Source organism: Cebus imitator, unplaced genomic scaffold, assembly GCF_001604975.1.
Source record: "Cebus imitator isolate Cc_AM_T3 unplaced genomic scaffold, Cebus_imitator-1.0 Scaffold87, whole genome shotgun sequence".
NCBI classification, from domain to species: domain Eukaryota; kingdom Metazoa; phylum Chordata; class Mammalia; order Primates; family Cebidae; genus Cebus; species Cebus imitator.
The window spans coordinates 5,060,767-5,080,571 of record NW_016107402.1 but is presented as its reverse complement, the minus strand read 5'-3'; the positions used below and the strand labels follow the sequence as shown (position 1 = coordinate 5,080,571).

The 19,805-nt window shown below is 50.2% G+C and overlaps 1 protein-coding gene and 1 pseudogene across 2 annotated transcripts in view; one reads left to right on the top strand and one right to left on the bottom strand.

The window, feature by feature from the left end:
- Nucleotides 1–342: 342 nt before the first annotated feature.
- The window catches only part of WDTC1 (WD and tetratricopeptide repeats 1), an 80,840-nt gene continuing 61,377 nt past the window's right edge, over nt 343–19,805 (bottom strand). For both annotated transcript variants that reach the window (XM_017534675.2, XM_037740699.1), the window contains exons 6-16: nt 19,345–19,532; nt 15,647–15,829; nt 14,278–14,372; nt 13,765–13,880; nt 12,009–12,084; nt 11,318–11,426; nt 10,373–10,546; nt 7,019–7,254; nt 4,807–4,981; nt 3,369–3,561; nt 343–2,369 (exon numbers count right to left, since the gene is read on the bottom strand). In XM_017534675.2, the coding sequence (XP_017390164.1) occupies nt 2,172–2,369; nt 3,369–3,561; nt 4,807–4,981; nt 7,019–7,254; nt 10,373–10,546; nt 11,318–11,426; nt 12,009–12,084; nt 13,765–13,880; nt 14,278–14,372; nt 15,647–15,829; nt 19,345–19,532 (1,743 nt within the window). In that variant the 3' untranslated portion in view covers nt 343–2,171. The remainder of the gene's footprint in view (nt 2,370–3,368; nt 3,562–4,806; nt 4,982–7,018; nt 7,255–10,372; nt 10,547–11,317; nt 11,427–12,008; nt 12,085–13,764; nt 13,881–14,277; nt 14,373–15,646; nt 15,830–19,344; nt 19,533–19,805) is intronic.
- Nucleotides 18,060–18,878, top strand: LOC108308731 (annotated as a pseudogene).

The window sequence follows — 19,805 nt, the reverse complement described above, 5'->3', positions numbered from 1 at the left end:
ACACACACACACACACACACACACATATATATATATACACAAGTAAGCATGTGTATATTAGGTCACAATGTAAAATGGTTTGAAAAACCACTAAGACTCCAAGCCCCTTATTTTACTGATGAGAAAACAGCTGGAGAGTGAAAGCTGATGATTACAAATCACAGCCATGAGAGCTGGGCTCTGCACTCTGCCCTGCTGGGCTGGGTGGCCATTGCTCACAGTGACCCTTCAAGGCTGGCCTCACTCTGCCAAGTAGAGGTGTGGTTACTCAAAGTCATATGCCCAGGTGCCCTCACTTTGATTCCAAGACCCATCTGTACCCCACAAATGCCACCAGCCACACCTAGAACAAAATGGTTTTAATCAATTACGTCACCCTCACTCTCCTGGGAGCAGAGCAACAAAAAGGCTCGGCTCCTGCCCCCAGAGGACAGTAAGGCTTATGTGTCTCTCCATACTGCAGGGCCCAGACTGGGCAGGTGGGGGGGTGGGAGGCAGGGAGGAAATGGCAGGTGGCTGGAACACAAGAAAGCAAAGGGGACCCAGCTGGTCCATGGGCCCCAGGGCCCAGCCCCAATACTCCTGCTTTCCCCTCCCTGGCTAGAGAAAGGTCACAGAGAAGAGACAGGGGAGCAAGTCCCAGCAGCAGGAGAAGCAGCAGCAGCTGTTTCCTTCACCAATAAATATACTTCATTACCAAGCTAGAGGAGAGGGGTGAGAAGAGGGACTGGGGTGGGAAGGAAGGGGGAGAGGCTGCCACCTGTGTTGCTGGGATTAAAGCAATGAGATGGTGCCAGACCCCCCACCACTATCCTCACCCTCCCCTTGTCTTCGTAAAACTGTGAAAAAGCTTTTAACATGGCCCTCCTGTCTCTAGGGCTGCTCTGAAGCCTGACTGAGAGGAGGCACCTGGCAGAGACAGGGGCTGAGGGAGGGAGGGAGGGAGTAGAGGGAGAGGAGAAGGGAGGTTGCTTTTCCCCAGGGGCTGCAGCTGGAGGGCTGGAGCCAAGTAAGCACTGAGGGGAAGCAGGGAGGGAGAGAGAAGGAAGGACGAACCAACTACTTGGAGCAGCTGGAGCTAACAGCCAGGGGGCAGAGGGGAGGGAGGCCTGGTGAGTGGTGGGTTGATTGCTGCATCCAGTGTAAAGCTTGGGGCTGCTGGGGAGGAAGGGAGGGGCTGAGTAAGGGACTTTCCAATCTGAGTGGCTCAGGAGACCCACCCCTCTACCCTCAGAGCAGCAGGGGACAGAGAAAAGCCATCACTTCTTTGGTCTTTGTGGCGGCTCAGCATACGGGTGGGAAGGAGAGCAGAAAGGGCAGAGAAGGGCCCTTAGCAGGAAGCGCCACCTCAGCAGAGTAGGCCTGGCTGGGAGCTCTGGCAGAAAGGTCACAGTGAGGCTGAGGAGCGCCCAAGAGGAGAATGGCCGTAGTGTAGAAGTGCTGGCATGGATGGGTGGGGTAGGGTACAGTGCCCCACCCTCTGCCAGGGCTCTTGGGAAAGGCAGAGCCCCCAGAGGTGGCCAGTGAGTAGGTGCAGGGCCAGAGCTAGCAGCCAGGAGAGGAGCAAGGCTGCTCCACTGTGACCTCAGCAGGTGGCCTGGTCTTGCCTACTCCAGGGCTCCCATCTTTCCTTTTGCTTCCTCTCTAACACTGGTGGCTCTGGAGGGAGGGTGGGACCCATCCTTTTTCAAAACCTTTCCTGAAGACCACAGGGGAGCTAGCCTTGCAGGCTAGGGAGCAAGAGTAGCAACAGGCCAAGGTGAGCCCTTACCAACTGGGAATCCCACTCCCTCTCCTGCTGCCAGCTGAAGGGCAGGACAGTCCCTGAAGACAGTTCAGCTTGTTCCTCCCCACCTGAGGCAGAAGGGGTTTTGAGGCAGGCGAGAGCCCTCCAGGGACATGGAAGCAGGAGGTGGGGGGGGGGCATATGGAAAGGTGTCCCCTCCTGCTCTTTTACTCAGGGCTGGGGATAGTCAGGGGACAATCAGCCCAAGAGTCTGAAAGCCAGCAAGTTGTAGCAACCTCCACCCCCAATGCCAAACTAACAAACAAAACAGGGGAAATGAAAAAATGGGGGATGGGGAAGACAAATCAAAACAGAACCCCCTGACCTCCTGCCCAGGGCGGAGGGTCCAGCCAGTAGCAGGGGTTGGAGACCAGAGCTGGAGGGTCTAGCTGGGCCGGCACTGCACCTGGCCCTCAGAGCTGTCCTCATCATCAGAGGCCCCGGCACCCCCACTGCTCAGGCCCGTGATCCGGTAGCCCATGTTGAGCAGCATCACCTCCAACGGGTCTGCATTCATGCGTCGCTGGTTGGCCTGCGAAGCACCCTCCATATCTTCCACGACTCGGCCTGTGAGGTCTTCACTCTGTGGTGGAGAAAGGGGCAACACATGTGGGGCTCAAGGAGGGGGAGACACCAGGATACATGCATAGGGTCGGGGGAGGGAAATACCCAGACTAAACTATCTACTGGGGGAGGTACATGTACATTCAAGGAGGTGTATATGAGTGGAGGGGAACACACAATCTTGGTTACATATTGTTGGTGCTCACAGTGGAATATATGTGGGGGGACATGCCACATCAGGATATACAGGCAGCTCATAACGTGCTGGGATATACATGTGGGACAGTATACACCAGGATATGTTGGACACACATACTGGGATACCTGGGGCAAAGGGCGCATACAACTTCCCCACCCCCTTCTGTTTTGTTGCCTCAACAACTCTTCCTTCATCTTTCTTTCTCCTCTCCCTTCAAGGGGGAATCCTATAGGGGTCCCCTCTTTAAAAGTCACAGCAAATTATCTTGGGAATCAGGCATACCACTTGACTTTTGTTTTGCTGGTTGGTAAGAGGGAGGCAATAGGGCAGAGGGGAAGGGGAGGCACCAAGCCAGCTTCCCTGGTCACCCGCACTGGGAGTGGAGGGGACTACACTGTTCTAAGTGTCCTTGTGGGCTGGACACTTCACAGGCATCACTTCTTTACTCCTCACCACAACCTTTCAAGGTAGTGCTGTAATTCCCATTCCCAATCTACAGATGATTAAAAGCCTGGGTCAGAGATGGTGAAGTCTCTCAGCAGTGAGTGAGCAGACTGGATTCAAACTTAGGCCCACTGGATGCCAAAGCCCGCATAGTTCCCTTGTGACCAGGGCCTCTGCACAGCTTCTGGTGAACTGCCACTGCATTTGGAGCTTCCAGAACCTGAGGACACAGCCTTGGGCCCCAGGGGAACAGCTTACTCTTCTTAGCAGCTTCCTCATTTCTCTTCCAAGCCCTAGCAGGCTCCACTGGAGGCTTTCCACAGAGTCCCTGCCCACCTCTCTGCTTGGCTTTGTCCACCATGCCTGCACCCTCACCTCTGGTCGGGGGTTCCAGAGCCGCACAACAGGATCGATGCCACTGGTGGCCAAGAAGCAGTAGCTAGGGTGTGGCTGCAGGCAGTTGACAATGGACTCATCCCCTTGGAGCACACGGACTAGGTTGGTCGTCTCCTTTTCCCAGATGAAGAAGGAGCCATCGTCAGAGCCACTGACGATATACTGAGCGTTGCTGGCAGGGGGGCAAAGGGCAGGGAGGTCAGGTGGGGTACTGCCCTACAGCCTCAAGTAGAGGCTGCATGGCCTAGGCAAAGGGGGAATAAGAAAGTCTACAGCCACTCAGTCCCCCACACGCTGGGGTCTGCACTTGACCCAGAACTCCATGTATATAGCAGTCCTCTCCAGACTGCAGAGCCCTGGTCACTGTTCTCTCAAACCCAGGGCCAGCGACTGCCTGAGTTTCTCCAAGACAGTCTCCCCCAAAGTTCACTGTTACCTCCTTGGACCAGGACCATCTTACATCTCTGAGGTCTCTAAAATACCCCATTCTAAGCCTTCCCTGAGCAATCTCAGGCTTCTGACATCCAGACTCTCAAATCCTACAGGACACCTCTAGGATACTATAGCCCCTCACACACCATTGACATTTAGAGGGCATCTTGATGGAGTGTGTCTTTTTTTTCTTAGAGACAGGATCTCTTAGGTACTGGCTGGAGTGCAGTGGCATGATCACGGTTCACTGTGGCCTTAATTGGTCCTCCCATGTCAGCCTCCTGAATAGCTGGGACTACAGGTATATGTCACCACGCCCAGATAATTTTTAAATTTTTTTGTAGAGATGGGGGTCTATGCTGTTCAGGCTGGTCTCAAACTCCTGGTCTCAAGCAGTCCTACTGCTTCAGCCTTCCCAAGTCCTGGGATTACAGGCATGAGCCACTGTGCCCAGCCTATGGAGAGATTCTTGATTCATGTTCATGTGTCTCACCTACCCAAACAAAGTACAGCTACAAATGAGGGGTGGGGGTGATGGTGTCTGAAACACAGAGTTTGTCTCTTAGTACCCAGGGCAGTTTTAAGGCACAACAGATATGCCAAGATTCCCAGCCTTGAGGGGCTGCTGCCTCATACTCCCAAGCAGAGGGAGGCTCCTTGAATGCAGATAAAGAAACCAAGCTCTGGACCATGCAGACAGAGGGAGAAGGAGGTGGGAGATAAAGAAGTAGTCTAGGCACTGTGCTGGAGGTTCTATTTGGATTATATTATTAGTCCCTGTTATGGCCTCATAAGTGGGTACGTCAGGTTGGTCATTTCACAGATGAAAAACCTGAGGCTGACAAAGGTGAAGCCATTTGCCCAAGGGTACAGAGGCAGAGCAGGGATTTGAGATTCTTCTCTAAAACCATTCTGCCCCAACACTTCCCACTCAACCTCCTGCTGCCAACTGGTCTGCCCCCTCCTCCTCTTCAGGACATCAGACCTGCCAAAGAAATTGGCCTCCTTGATATCCGTGGTGGTGTTGCAGTGGCCGCAGTAGCGGAACTGATAGTCGTAGCTTCGCTCCCGCAGCACCATTTCATCCTCTGAGATGGAATCCTTGCGGCTCGTGCTGCGGAGGCGGACTGGGCCACCGCCACCAGGTCCCTTCTTCTCCTCTGGGGGCAGAGATCCAGAAAAGATAAGAGTCTTGTCCCTTTCTCTCCTTCTCTATTTTCCCCACCTATGGCTCTGTTTTCAGTCCAAAGTCTGACAACATAGAGCTACCTGCCTCCACCCTTATCCTGGAAAATTGGGGAAAGGTTGTGAGGAAGATGCATCTTTGAATCCAGCCTCTGAGGATGTTCAAGAGGAGAACTTTGATGCCTTCTCTTTGATGCCTCCTGGTTCAGGTCCCTAAATGAGGGCCTGAAAGCCCCAAGGATGCAGAGACTCAAGGTCTGCTTCTGTGGAGGTGAGAGGCAGGGCAGGGTACAGAGTAAGGCATTAGCAAAGAGAGAATGGGTGCCTTTTCTTTTTTAATTATTAATTTTTTTGAGACAGAGTCTCACTCTGTCACCCAGGCTGGAGTGCAGAGATGCAATCTCAGCTCACTGCAACCTCTGCCTCCCAGGTTCAAGTGATTCTCCTGCCTCAGCCTCCTGAGTAGCTGAGACTACGGGTGCGTGCCACCACGCCAGGCTAATTTTTGCATTTTTAGTAGGGACGGGGTTTCACTATGTTGGGCAAGCTGGTCTTCAACTCCTGACCTCAGGTGACCCACCTGCGTTAGCCTCCCAAAATGCTGGGATTACAAGCATGAGCCACTGTGCTCACCCTGGGTGACTTTTATAAACAGATTCATAGTGCTTAAGGCAGTAAGGATCATGCCCTTACCATCTGGAAGACAAGTTATTAGGGTCCCAAACGAGACACTGATCAGTTAAGTGACAGGCAAAAATCACACAAGTTTTCTCAGTTCCTTAAAAGTGACTCACTCCTGCCTGCTTCAGGGCCTTGGAGTATGATGGTCTGTATGACAGAAGCTCTGCATCTCCCACAGCTATACTTTGTTGTTGTTTGAGACAGGATTTTGCGTTGTCACCCAGGCTGGAGTGCAGTGATGTGATCATGGCTCATTGTAGCCTTGACCTCCTGGGCTCAAGTGATGCTCCTGCCTCAGCTTCCCAAGGAGTTGGGACTACAGGTGTGTACCACCACCACTGCCTAATTTTAAAAATTTTTCTTTCCTTGAGATGGAGTCTTGCTATATTGTCCTGGCTGATACTGAAATGGCCTCAAGCAATTTTCCCACCTCAGCCTCCCAAAGTGCTGGGATTATTAGTGTGAACCATTGTGCTACGCCACACAGCTATATTTTATATCTAGTTAATGCTTCCTTTGGATCCTTTAGATCTTAGCTTAACTGTTTCTTCCTAGAGAACCCCAGAATGCTATTAAGCACCCCCAACACCTACACCATTCAGGTCCCCTTGGCACTTGTCATACTTTTTTGTTTCTCTTTTATCACTTGGTTCCTTCAATAGGCTGCAAATGCCATAAACACAGAAATTCCATGTGACTTAGTCACAGCTTTGTTTCCAGGACCCAGCACAGTGCCTGGCACATGGCTGGTGTCTGATAACTATTCATTAAACAAATGAATTTATCACATGGCTCATAAATGGCAAAGGAGAGACGTGAAGATCCATGTCTGCCTCCCGTGAGCTCACTGTTCATGTTTACAGACCACACGCCAACGGCCCAGTTCATTGTCCAGCACACTGAGGTAAGGTGGGCAGGGCTTCGTGTTCTTTGTGCACTTGTACACTTGGAACAAACACAACGACCAGCTCTGCCTCTCAGGTGCCCACGAGGAAGCACCAGGGCCCTGTTTGAGCAGGTGACAATGCCCAGCGGGAGCCTCACTGAGCTTAGCTTCCTCCTATCCTGGACACCAGGCACTCCCCCAGTGCTTTCAACATGCCATTTAAACATGCTGATTCTCAACAGAAATGCTCAATGGGAGGTGCTGGCCTGTCTCCTTTTCAGACAAGGAAGCAGAGAGAGACCAAGTAACTGCCCCGAGGTTGCATGGTTTCTGAGTCAACAGCTGAACCCAGGCCTCTCCAATCCCAGAACCATGACCTCTCTAGAATGTCATGCAGCACCTCAAAGAGAAACAGTAACAGCACCCCTCCTCAGTGCCCACTCACCACCATCATTTTTGGAGAAGAGGGCAGCTGTGATGTCGCGGCCCAATGCATCACAGGCGCTGCTGTGGGCCTGCTCCGGAAACTTTCCTTTGAAGTCGTCCAGGCACTCCAGGGCTTCAGCCACATACTTGAGCTCAAAGAGGCAGCGGGCCAGGCGAAAATGAGCCTTCAGGTGGCATGGGTTTAGGGAGATGGCCTTGAGACAGTCCCTCAGGGCATCATAGTGGTCACCATCCCTGGGAAGGCAGGGAAGAGTGGCTTATAGGTGGAGCAAGGGGTAAGCAAGGGGTCCCCACTCAGTTTCCTCTGCTTCCTGTGGTCACCCCAGCCCACCGCTGACAGGTCTCATGGCAAGGGGACTTGGGGATGAAGACAATCCTGGTTCAACCCAGGCCTCCCCCATCAGGAGACAGAGTATGTTAAGGAACAAACCAGGAAACCCTAAGGTCTTGAGGGTGGCAAAAGCTGGTGTCAGGCTGCCATCTGCTGGGCACAGAGTGCAACTGCATACTGGCTTACCCCAGGCACCCGCAGCTCTGCAGCAGAAGGCCTGGCAACTTGCCCACCACAGGCTCCCCAAGCCCTCCTTCTCTCTTCCTCCATCCACCTCCTCAAATCACCCCCAGCTAGCCTTCAAAGCCATGTCCAAGGCAGGGGGCCCTCAAGGACAGTTCTGTGGTCTGGGGAAGCCAGAAGTGCCAGGCTGGGGACGAAGGGTCTGACCAGCAGGCAGCAAGCCCTCAGCCAGACCCCCCTCTGTCCTGGCTGACTGATCCACAGCAGCTGTGGCCTCTACCTCCTGGGGCTGGAGGATGGGGCCTGACAGTCTGGCAGAGTCAGCTCTCTGGAAGCTGATGGTGAGGGGGGTTGTGCACACCAGGAACTCCAAATCGTCCCCACTCACTTCTCCAACCTCCTAAAGCATGGATGAAGGGAAGTGGGAGTGCTTTTGATGAGGAAGTGGGGAAAGAGGAAGTGAAAGGAGGTTAGAGAAGCCCCTCCTTCTCCTACCCTGTGCCAGAATATAGGAAGCACACTCCTCCAGCACCCACAGACCTGTCCTTGCCTCTTGTCTGGAGAGCAAGATGGGCCACAGGAGCTGCTTCTTCAGAAGCCATTGTTTTTTTTTCGTTTTTCCAGCTGGGCTGAGGTACGCCTAGGACCCAGCTGTGCCAAGCAGCAGTAAGAGGCACCCCCTAGAGCTAATGGCCCCTCCACCAAAGGCATGGCTCACAACAATCCGGCATGGCTAAAGCAGGCCTGACATGGGAAAATCCTTCCTGAGCCTCCTTCTCCTGCAGCACTCAGAGGGAGCACCCAGTCCTCGGAGCAGCCATGCTTAGACCAGGAACCAACAACTCAGCCCATGTGGGGGCAGGCAGGAAACGGAGCTGCTTCAATGGTGTGGCCTGCGTCAGGATGAGTGGCTGTGACGAAGAAGCAGGCACTGTTTGGAAACCCAATTACTGCCTGCAAGGTGCCCCTCTGAGCTCCTGGGGAGAGCCAGACCAGAGGCCAGCCAGGAGCCAGAGGGTGACAACTCCCACTGCATCCAGCAGCAGATGGCAGCCCTGGGGAGACTGGCCTAGGACAGAATGTGACATTCTAGGGGTCACTGACAGGCATGTGGGATGGGGGTAGAGAGCAGGCTGGCCCCAGGGCTCACCCTTCCTAGACTCGCTGCCAGATCAATCTCCCTGAAAGGACAGCCCTTGGCACATCCCTCTCCTGCTCAGAACTCTCCAGTAGCTGCCCATCATGCACTGAATCGAGGCCAACGTCACCGCTCTGCATTCCAAGCCCTCCCTAGGCCAGCCCCAGGCTACCTCACAGACTCATCTCCTGCCAGTCCCTTTCCGAACCCTCTGCTCCAGCCAAATGGATTTGCTGTTCTGCAAACAAGCTCTCAGGCAGTCCCCCGCCCCCACGCCTTTGTTCACACCATTTCATCTCCCTGGAATGTCCTTCCCCCACAGGCCCCTCCTCTCCTTCATCTCCTGTCTAAGCCTGCCTACACTTAAAGCCCATTCAGACACCATGTCTTTCTGATGCTTCCCTGCTCCCCAGCTAAAGTGACCCAACTTTTCTTGATGCCCACAGCCCTTTACCTGACCATTCACAAGATGCACTGCTTCCTGCCTCTTTAATGCTGAACTATGTCCACCACTTTACCCCCGTCCAGAGGCTGGGTGGTCAAGCACAGGAACTCAGAGTGACAGAACTTTGATTTCCTAGTACTTAGCACATAGTAGGAGCACAGAGAACATGCTGAGGGCACATATGGATTAGGAAGTCACCAACCTCTCTTAGCAAGAATGCAGAAGTAAAGCTGAGCTCTCAGCCTACAGCCTAGATGAGGACTACTGAGTTCTACCCAACTGTTGGACAGAGAGGTAAATCAGCTCAGGATTCACCCAAAACAGTCATCTCCTGGGTTTGGCTGCCACCTGAGCCCTTGGCCAACTCCTGATGCTTCAGCTAAGGTGGGGGGATAGCATCTTCCCCACCCCCACCCAGCACTACCATCCTGCTGACTTGGGTGGGTTTCTCAAGCTTCCCTCTCTGGCCTGCCTAGTTGCAGCCAGACGATGGCACACCAGCTGGCCTGTCTGTCTGGGCAGAGCCGACGGATGCCAGACGGAGCAGAAATGGCTGTGGGCCCAGCTCTATCCATCCCCAGTCCTGGCCCTGGCTGGGGGGTTTGGGGGGGGGTCTGCATGTCTGCTTGCCTGCTGGTGCTGCAGGCAGAAGGGCTGGGGGCCCTGATGGTCTCCAAAGATGAGGGGTTCTTTAGGATATGGATCTATTTCTTTATTACCAGCCACCATACTCCTGTGTGACCCATAGCCAGCTTTGGATCTCCGGGATCTGGTTTGTATTCAGTCCAAAGGGTCTAAGTACCCAGAAAGCAAGCCTTAGTGGGGCAAGGGACTGCAGAATATTTTAGACACATACTAACTGAATTCACCAAAACCCTCATTTCCACTTAGCAAGATTCCACTGCTCTTCAAAGTCCAATTCTCTAACAGTTGGGACTAACAATCCTTAATTCCTACTTCCCCAGGGGCCACAGCACTTGATAATAATATGCCATGTAGGAACTAGCTTTGAACATTTTCCATGTAACTGTGAGCTTCCTTAGTGCTTGAGACTTCCTGATTAATGGGTCAGGCCCCTGCCCACCATTAGCCTGGAGGTGGGGAGGAGAGGCCAAGAAGCCCTTAGAGGCAGCAGTATGTTCTTGCCACGTTCCCTGGATGCCTTTGGCAACTTGGCTCCATCCGGCCCCTGCCTTTTGGTCCAGTCGCTTTGTCTCTTTTCCTGACCCATGTCCCCTCTGCAGTGGCCACTCACCACTTGCGCTTCATGTAGGCTGCTGCTCGGTTTCCATAAAGCATGGCATTGTGAGGGGCCCTCTGCACAGCCTTGCTGTAAAGCTGAATGGCTTGGGTCCACTGCTGGCAGGCAAAAGCCTCATTGGCTTGCTGTTTTACACGCTCCAGGTATGGGGGTAGCTCTACCTGGGGGCTGCAGGGAAATAGAGCCAAGTCAGAATAGTCAAAGAAGGTCAGGGCAGCCCCTCAGGGAGTCTGTAACATGGCCTGAGGGCCACCCAGGTTTTCTTGGCCACTTGAATCTGACTGCCATCTGTAAGAGGGGACCACTGCTATTGGCCTGGGCTATTACCTATTGCCGTGATAGGGAATAGGTGCCACTACAAATACTCTCAGTCAGTGAAAAGAAGAAGGGTAGAAATGAAGCTGTACTTAAACTCCTGGGCATGACAGTAGCTGACACCACCTGCCTCCATGCTGAGCTGAACTTTATGGCCACTCAAGTCCCTCCTATGGATCGCTGTCTACAGAATTCTATTTCTCTCAAGGCTGGGGAATTTGAGTGCCTTTGTATCCAAAGCCCAGCAGAGTCCCTGGCAGAGAATAGAGGCAAGGATCTGCTATAGGATGGGGAATAATATATGGGAAAATCCATTTGTATGCAGCCCTTTTTTGGAGAGAGCTCAGTGCTAAGAGGCAGCTGGCCCCTGGGTCCTGACCCAGTTACTGGTACGAAGAACCTAAAGCTTCAGTCTGAGCCTGACTAGTGTCCTGGCAGGCAGAGGGGCCCTGGAAACACTAGAAACACTAGCCACCCTCCAAGAAGCCTCTTTGCCTTGGTCCTTACTCTCTGGGATGCATGACTAGGTGTGGGTGAGGAAGAAGATTTACAGGCTATGTCCCTCCCTCCAGTCTATATGGTATAACTGGGGCTTGGAGGGTTGGACAAGGCAGCTGACCTTACCTGATGTGTCCCCTACTCTCCGGCAGCCGGAAGCCATTGCTATGAAGGTGCAGGCCATTGGACACACCGTTGGACACACCATTGGTGGACATCTTGCCATTCTGGACTTCTGGCAGGAGACAGAGAGAAAGTGAAAGCAACAACTCAGGAAGAGGTCCCATTTCTTCTTGGCAGCCCTCTAGCTTCCACCGTGGAGTCTGATGGTTCCATTGTGGGACTATTTTCCCAGAGTAAGATCCATTCCCAGAAAGCAAGTTCTGACATAAAGAAAAGCCCGTGCGCCCTCTGCTGGCTGGCGAGGGACACAACTTCACCGTGGCATTAATCAGCTGCGGCTGGGGGTGGGAATGGAGCAAGAAGGTGCCTAAATCAACTGTAGGCCCCAGGAAGAAGTCAGTGAGAAGACTCAGCCAAGATACAAAGGGGAGTGGAACTACTTCAGGTTCTCAAGAGCCATGCCATGGAAGGAGCCTGCCTTTTCAGAGGAAAGCAAAAAGAGCAGTGATGAAAAGCTCTTGAAGAGATCTCTGCTCTACTGTCATCTTTCTTACTGCATAGACAGGGTTATTTCAGAAACCTGCTCTTTTTGGAGGATCACAGTCCACAGTAAGGGACAGGCTTCTCAGCAGGTGTAGCACACACTGAAGCTTCCCTACACTGCCTCGGCAAGATACCCTAAGGGAGAACTTACCCCCTGAGGAGTGGCATTTTCTAGGCAAGAGGAAGGTGTAGGGCCGCTGCTTGTAAGTCAAATCAAACAAATAGACCTAGAGTTGAGGGGGCAAAAGAAAGAGACAAAGGCTGTGAGGAAAGGATGTGGTTGGACCAGTAACTAGGCCTTGGTGGCTTCTCAAGAACTTAGCTAGGTCTTGGAACACAGTGAGTGTTGAGCATGGAACCATCAAGCTACCCCAGGAGATATTTTCCGCAAACCTCAGGCTGGAAAATCTTCCTAGCTCTGGCACTCAGGGTGGGCTTTCTGATCTACCCAAAGCCCTGCTTGAAATACTGTCATTAATTAGAATCACATGTGGTTGTGCATGGTGGCGTAGCCTGTAATTCTAGCACTTTAGGAGGCCAAGGTGGGAGGGTGGTCACTTGAGCTCAGGAGTTTGAGACCAGTCTGGGCAACATGGCGAAACCGTATCTTTACAAAAAATAAAAAATTAGCCAGGTGTGGTGGTGTGTGCCTGTGGTCCCAGCTACTCAGGAGGTTGAGGTGGGAGGATCACTTAAGCCTGGGATGTCAAGGCTGCAGTGAGCCAAGATCGCACCACTGCACTACAGCCTGGGTGACAGAGTAAGACCCTGTCTCAAAAAAAAAAAAAAGAAGACCGGGCACAGTGGCTTATGCCTATAATCCCAGCACTTCGGGAGGCCGAGGTGGGTGGATCACCTGAGTTCAGGAGTTCAAGACTAGCTTGACCAATGGTGAAACCTCATTTCTACTAAAAATACAAAATTAGCCGGGTGTGGTGGCACATGCCTGTAATCCCAGCTACTTGGGAGGCTGAGGCAGGAGAATTGCTTAAACCTGGGAGGTGGCGGTTGTAGTGAGCCGAGATTATGCCAGGCACTCCAGCCTGGGCAACAAAAGTGAAACTCTGTCTTAAAAAAAAAAAAATCACACATCATAGGTTTAAGGTGAAGAAGTCCTCAAACGTCACAAAGCCAAATGTCTCATTTTACATTTACCCTAGCACTACCCTGAGCTTTTCATGAGTCCTCAGAAAGGTGCAGGAATGTCTGGCTTATCCTCATCTATTCTGCATCCCATTTCCTTTGTATGTATTCAGGCCTTGTCTTGTAATGTCATTAGCTGTTTCATTTGCCATGTCTCTCATCAGCCTGAGGATGGATCATATTTCCCATTTGTCTCTCTTATGTTTATAATAATGCTAGTCTCAGAGTAAGTGCTCAGTATTGGTAAATAAATGTATGCCAGGCTTATGAAACATCCAGAGAACACCCAAACAGAAAGTTTAGCAACCTGTTATTATCAAAGAACACTTCCCAAAGCTGGCCCTAACCCACGCCTTGCTCTGAGCTGCATGCTCTGAGCCCCAGGGATTTCCTCCTAGGAAAATAGCAGATGAGGAAACTGAGGCTCAGAAAAATAAAGAGATTTGCTCAAAGTCACAGTAAACAGCTAGTAAACAGCAGGCTAGCATTTGAACAGAAGTCTGTCAATTTCAAAGTCTATATTCTTAACCAAAATACCATACTATCATATTTCTATCTAGATCATTAAAGAAAAAATGAAATAAAAAGACTGAGCTAGGACACCTCTCTGGGAACTACAATGATACCACATCACCCCCACATTTCACTGTAACATCATTTGCCATAAGGCTGTTGTGTCTTGTTTGCCTCAGCAGTGAACGGAAGGTACACGGCCCTGGCTGCTGGAATGGTGATGGGGCAGAGCCACCTTATGCTGTACATACCTGTTCCCCTCCCATGTTGACTAGCAGCTCTGTGCCATTGGGGCTGAAGGTCACATAGGTGGCAACCAGCACTCTCAAACGGTTGTTGTAGTCAGGAAGCTTCACTGGCAGATGACCTGTAGGGAATAGCCCAGTCATACTAGGGTCCCAGTCCCCCTGAAAGGGGCATGAGATTGTGTGAAGCCAGCAATATAAAAAATGATACCAATCAACTATATCATAAAAGCAGCTACAAGTGGTGAGCCCTTGCTATATGCACTGGGATAACTGCTTTATATACTTTATCTCATTTAGTCATTATGACCTCATTTTATTTAACCTTAATGAGTTTCTTTTCTGTAATGTGCTGAAGGTCACACAGCTTGTCAATGGTAGAGTTGGGATTAAAACCCAGGTCTATTTGACCCTAAAACCCTTGCTCTTGGTCACCATGCCATGGTGTCTCCCTGCACTGCCCCCAAAAGAGTCAGCATCTAGCCATGAGTTTGGGGCCAGAGCTGTGCTGAGTCCTACCTGCTACGTAATATTGGGCTGCACCATCCGGAAGGGGTTTCTGCCGGTCACAGAAGGTGTGCACACCTGCTGAAGGGCTCTGCTTCATGCTCTTTCTGGTGGGAAGGAAAATCATAGGTTACAGTCCCAGCACTGCCCCTGGTTAGACCAGACCATACTCAGTAGAAGAAAACTTACATTTGTATCTGAGAAACAGGAGGTATTTTTCTTCCTTACCTAAGCAACCCTAAAGGCCCACCAACTAGACAGCTATATAATGCTTTACCAAGTAGGTCCTATAAGCTCTCTGGGTCCTCATGATCACCTTATCTTTCCCATTTTACAAACAAGCAAGCTAAGGCTCAAGACCCACTCCAAGACATGTAGTGTGTGAGGGGCAGCAGTGGTTACCAAGCCCATGAATGAAAGTAAAGCAGGTCAGACATTCCTGCATCCATCCCAAGAATCATGGAAAGCCCAGGCTGGAGAGGCAACTCAGGTCTGGGAGTGCTGTGGGGGTTCTGAGTATTATAAGAACTAGCAGGAAATATTACATCAGTGATTTCTTTCAGAAAGACACTATAAAAGATTTATGTAAGAAATTATAAGAATATACAAATATAAGGAAATTATAAGGGATTTATATAAGAGATTATGGGTAATTTCTTTACATTTTATGTTTCATATTATCCAACATAAGGATTAAGTTTTTAAAAAATCACAAAATTGAAGAAAGCCCATTTCATAAAGAAGAAAGGGCCAGGCTGGTGCAGTGGCTCATGTCTGTAATCCCAACACTTTGGGAGGCCGAGGTGGGCAGATCACCTGAGGTGAGGAGTTCAAGACTGACCAACGTGGTGAAACCCCATCTCTACTAAAAATGCAAAAATTAGTCAGGTGTGGTGGTGGACGCCTGTAATCCCAGCTGCTTGGAAGGCTGAGGTAGGAGAATAGCTTGAACCCAGGAGGCAGAGGTTGCAGTGAGCCAAGATCACACCACTGCACTCCAGCCTAGGTGGCAGAGCAAGACTCCATCTCAAAATAAAAAGATAAAAAAAAGAAGGGCCAGGCACAGTGGTTCATGCTTGTAGTTCCAGCACTTTGGGAGGTCGAGGTGGGAAGACCGCTTTAGCTCAGGAGTTTGAGACCAGCCTGGGCAACATGGAAAGACCCCACCTCTACAAAAAAATTTAAAAAGTAGCCAGGCAAGGAGGCATGTGCCTATAGTTCCAGCTACTTGAGAGGCTGCAGTGGGAAGATTGCTTGGGCTTGGGAGGTTGAGGCTGCAGTGAGCTGTGACAGAAGAGGGCATTGCAATGGCAGTGAGGGAAAGGGGCAGCAGGTTCTCCAGGTCTTACCCACAGGAAACAGGAAGCTGAACCATTCATACCTGTGGTTATGGATCATGCGGATGTCATAGAGCCTCACAAAGGGTCCGCTGGCCCCGACTGCCAGGCAGTTGTTGTCCTGGGGGTTGACGGTGAGGCACTTGGCCTCCACCAGCTGGCCACAGTACTCTGTCAGGTCAATCAGCACCTCCGAGTGCTTGCTATTCTCTCGAAGGTCATACTGGCTGTGAGAGAGGACAGAGTTAGGGAATTGGGGCTTGAGGTCTTTGTGTGGAAGGCAGTGGAAAAGACAAGTTCTTGTTATGCAAGAGGATTGGGAGGGACTTTGGACCTGTTTCTAAATAAGAATGTGAAAAAATCTCCCATTTCTTGAGTGCCCACAGTGTGCTAGACACCTGTAGTAGGCTTCTCACACATTGTATTTTATTCTACTAGAACTCCTAAGGTAGATACTACTGTACCTATTCTACAGATGTCAGTATTATTGCTACTATAATGCTGCTACTGATTACCAACACTTAGTGAAAATGTGCTTTATATACAGTATTGTCCCTTAATTAAATCCTAATGTCATCCCTAGGTATCATTAGAACACTGATGTTCAAAGATGTTGAATAACCTCCCTGGGATAACACTGCTAGTAAGTGCAGAGCTGGGGAAGCTTTCTAAGACTGGATCTTCCAATGTAGCTTTTTTCATGAAGCAAGGTATGGAAGTGACAGAAAAGAGAATCTGCAGATCATCTAAGAGCTATCTAGATATACCATGGGCCAAGGCAAGCCTAAAAGTCTCATCATGCAGTAAGGACAATGCCAAAAAGTCTACCAAACAGCAGCAAACTCCCACTGCTCCAGATGAGGAAACTGTGCTGCCAATACACAGGTATCCCCAAAGAGTGGTGGGTAGGGGGACATCACCCATATGCTCACGCCTCGTGCCTAGACATCTGTTATCACCTCTTTGCTGTTTACCATGTCTTTCTAAGCCATCTTCACCAGGTTGCTCTACCTAAAATATTGTTTTACATCACTATCCTGCTCAAAAAATTGCAGATTCCTCAATACTTTTAGCACAAGTTTACTTTTACCAAACTCCTCAGTCTGGTTTTCAAGACTCAATTTCACATCTCCCTCCAACCTTATTCCTCAGTTTTCTAAATGTGGGTCAATTATAACTACAGAATTCTTTATCCTGCACATGCCATGTTTATTTCTGCCTTTGCAAACTCTGCTCAAGCTGGGGAATACACTGTGCTTTTCCTTGCCCATCCAAATCTTGTCTGTTCTGGAAGGCCCAGCTTATGTTCACCTTCTGCTAGGACACCTTCTCTGACTGTGCCTATGCCTAAGCACTTAGGATCCTACCCGACGCGCTAGACGCTCAGCTTCTACCAGCTGGCCCTGGCACAATCTGGTCAGCCAAGGTCAACAAGTGCTACATAGAGTTGGACCTGCCACTGACCAAGTGCATTCTGTCTTCTGAGGTTCAGGGATGAAGTGACTTGCCCCAGTCAAACACTGAGTGAGAGAGCTAGGATTAGACCCCACGTCTGTCTGACTTTATTGCCTTGCTCTTGACTATGTTATACTTTATATATGACTTAGATATTCCTCATTTGTAAAAGGAAAGAGGGTACAAAGTCCTACAGGAACTCAAGGGAGACAGATTAAAGCAGGCTAGGGAGATAAGGGAGAAGTTCTAAGGCCACATCTGAAGAAAGGAGTTAAAGAAGGGCAAAGACACCATTTTAGAATGAAGGGAAGTAGAGGCAAATGTGTAACAATGCAGGGCGCTGGAAAAGGAGACAGTCCATTTCACCGTTTCCATCTGGCTTGCCCCCTCCCAGGCCAACTGTTCAAGAGAAATGTATCAAGTGCCTCTATGTGCCAGGCACTGTGCTGGGCTCTAGGGACACAACCAAGAACAGGACAGACATGGAGTTGCTCTAACAGAGTTTACTTTTACCATTTAGTGAGGATACAGACAAAAAAGTAAACCAATAAGTAAAAACAAAATAAGGCCAGGTGTGGTGGCTCACACCAGTAATCCTAGCACTCTGGGAGGCCAAGGAGGGAGGATCACTTGAGCCCAGGAGTTGAGACCAGCCTGGGCAACACAGAGAAACCCTATCTCTTTTTTTTTTTTTGCTGCTACCATTTGCCAATTCACTGAGCAGAGAAACCCCATCTCTACAAAAAAATAGAAAATTTAGCCAAGCCTGGTGGAGTGTGCCTATAGTCCCAGCTATTCAGGAGGCTGAGGTGGGCGAATCACCTGAGCCCAGGAAGTTGAGGCTATAGTGAGCCATGATCATGCCACTGCACTCCAACCTGGGCAATGGAATGGATTGAGACTCTATCTCAAAAAAAATAAATTAATAAAAGTAAAGTAACTACAGGTGGCGATTAGAGTTATAAAGGATACAATCAGTGTGTTAAGACAAGGAATAGCTCTTTTCCGTGGTGCCTCAGAGGCATTCAGCTGCTTCAAGATGAAGTTGAACATCTTTTTCCCAGCCACTGGCTGCCAGAAACTCATTGAAGTGGATGATGAACGCAAACTTCATACTTTTTATGAGAAGCGTATGGCCACAGAAGTTGCTGCTGATGCTCTGGGTGAAGAATGGAAGGGTTATACGGTCCGAATCAGTGGTGGGAACGACAAACAAGGTTTCCCCATGAAGCAGGGTGTCTTGACCTATGTTTGTGTCTGCCTGCTACTGAGTAAGGGGCATTCCTGTTACAGACCAAGGAGAACTGGAGAAAGAAAGAAAATCAGTTTGTGGTTGCACTGTGGATGCCAATCTCAGTGTTCTCAACTTGGTTGTTATAAAAAGGAGAGAAGGATATTCCTGGACTGACTGATACTATGGTACCTCGGTGCCTGGGGCCCAAAAGAGCTAGCAGAATCCACACACTTTTCAATCTCTCTAAAGAAGATGATGTCTGCCAGTATGTTGTAAGAAAGCCCTTAAACAAAGAAGGTAAGAAATCTAGGTGCAAAGCATCCAAGATTCAGTGTCTTGTTACTCCACATATCCTGCAGCACAAACGGCAGCGTATTGCTCTGAAGAAGCAGTATACTAAGAAAAATAAGGAATAGGCTGCAGAATATGCTAAACTTTTGACCGAGAGAATTAAGGAGGCTAAAGAGAAACACCAGGAACAAATTGCAAAGAGACGCAGACTTTCTTCTCTGCGAGCTTCTACTTCTAAGTCTGAATCCAGTCAGAAAGAAAATTTTTTGAGTAACAAATAAATAAGATTAGACTCATACACATACACATACACACACACACACACACACACACACACAAAGACAAGGAATAACGTCTGTCTACTTTAGACAGGATGGTCAGAGAAGGTGCTTCTGAAGAGGTAACTCAAGCTGATCTCCTTACAATAAGAAACAGTCTGATACAGGAAGAGCTGGGGACAGAGAATCTCAAGTAGAAGAAACAGTAATGTGAATGCCCAGAGACAGCATAGCCCCTGGAAACCTGAGGTGGTGAGAGAAGGCTTGTGGGTCTAGAGGTAGTACAAGGGAAGGCAAAGAGGAAGGAAGGTGAGGGCAGGGTAAGCAAATGTTACCAGTGGAATTTGTACACAGACAACGGCCCTGGACCTACAAAGGAGGCTGGACCTCTGCTGGGGGGAAAGGGCTAGGCCTGTAGAAGGAAATACTACAGTATGATGGGATGGGGGAGCCACAGGCCCCACTCGATGCACCAGACTCTTACCGGATAAGCCCATCTTCAGCAGCACTCCAGAATGTGTTGGGCCACATGGGCGCTGTGGCGATGCGCTTCACCCGGTTTGTGTGGTCTCCAAACATGTGGATGGTCTCTTTTACTGTCAGGTCGTGCACATGCACCTTGGAGTCAGCTGCCCCTGTGATCAGGATGCGGTCCCCAGCATGAGGCAGGAACTATTTAGGAGAAATGGAGGAAGGGGTGGGTGGTGAAAGTAGAAATGGCCACGGAAGGAGGCTAGCCTTGATGTCTGCACCCTTTTCTCTCTCCATGTCAGATAAGAGAATGAGCCCATTGAGGCTGGGCGTGGTGGTTCATGCCTATAATCCCAGCTGCTTGGGAGGCTGAGGCAGGAGAATCACTTGAACCCAGGAAGCACATGCTGCAGTGAGCCAAGATTGTGCCATTGCACTCCAGCCTGGGTGACAGAGTGAGACTGTCCCAAAAAA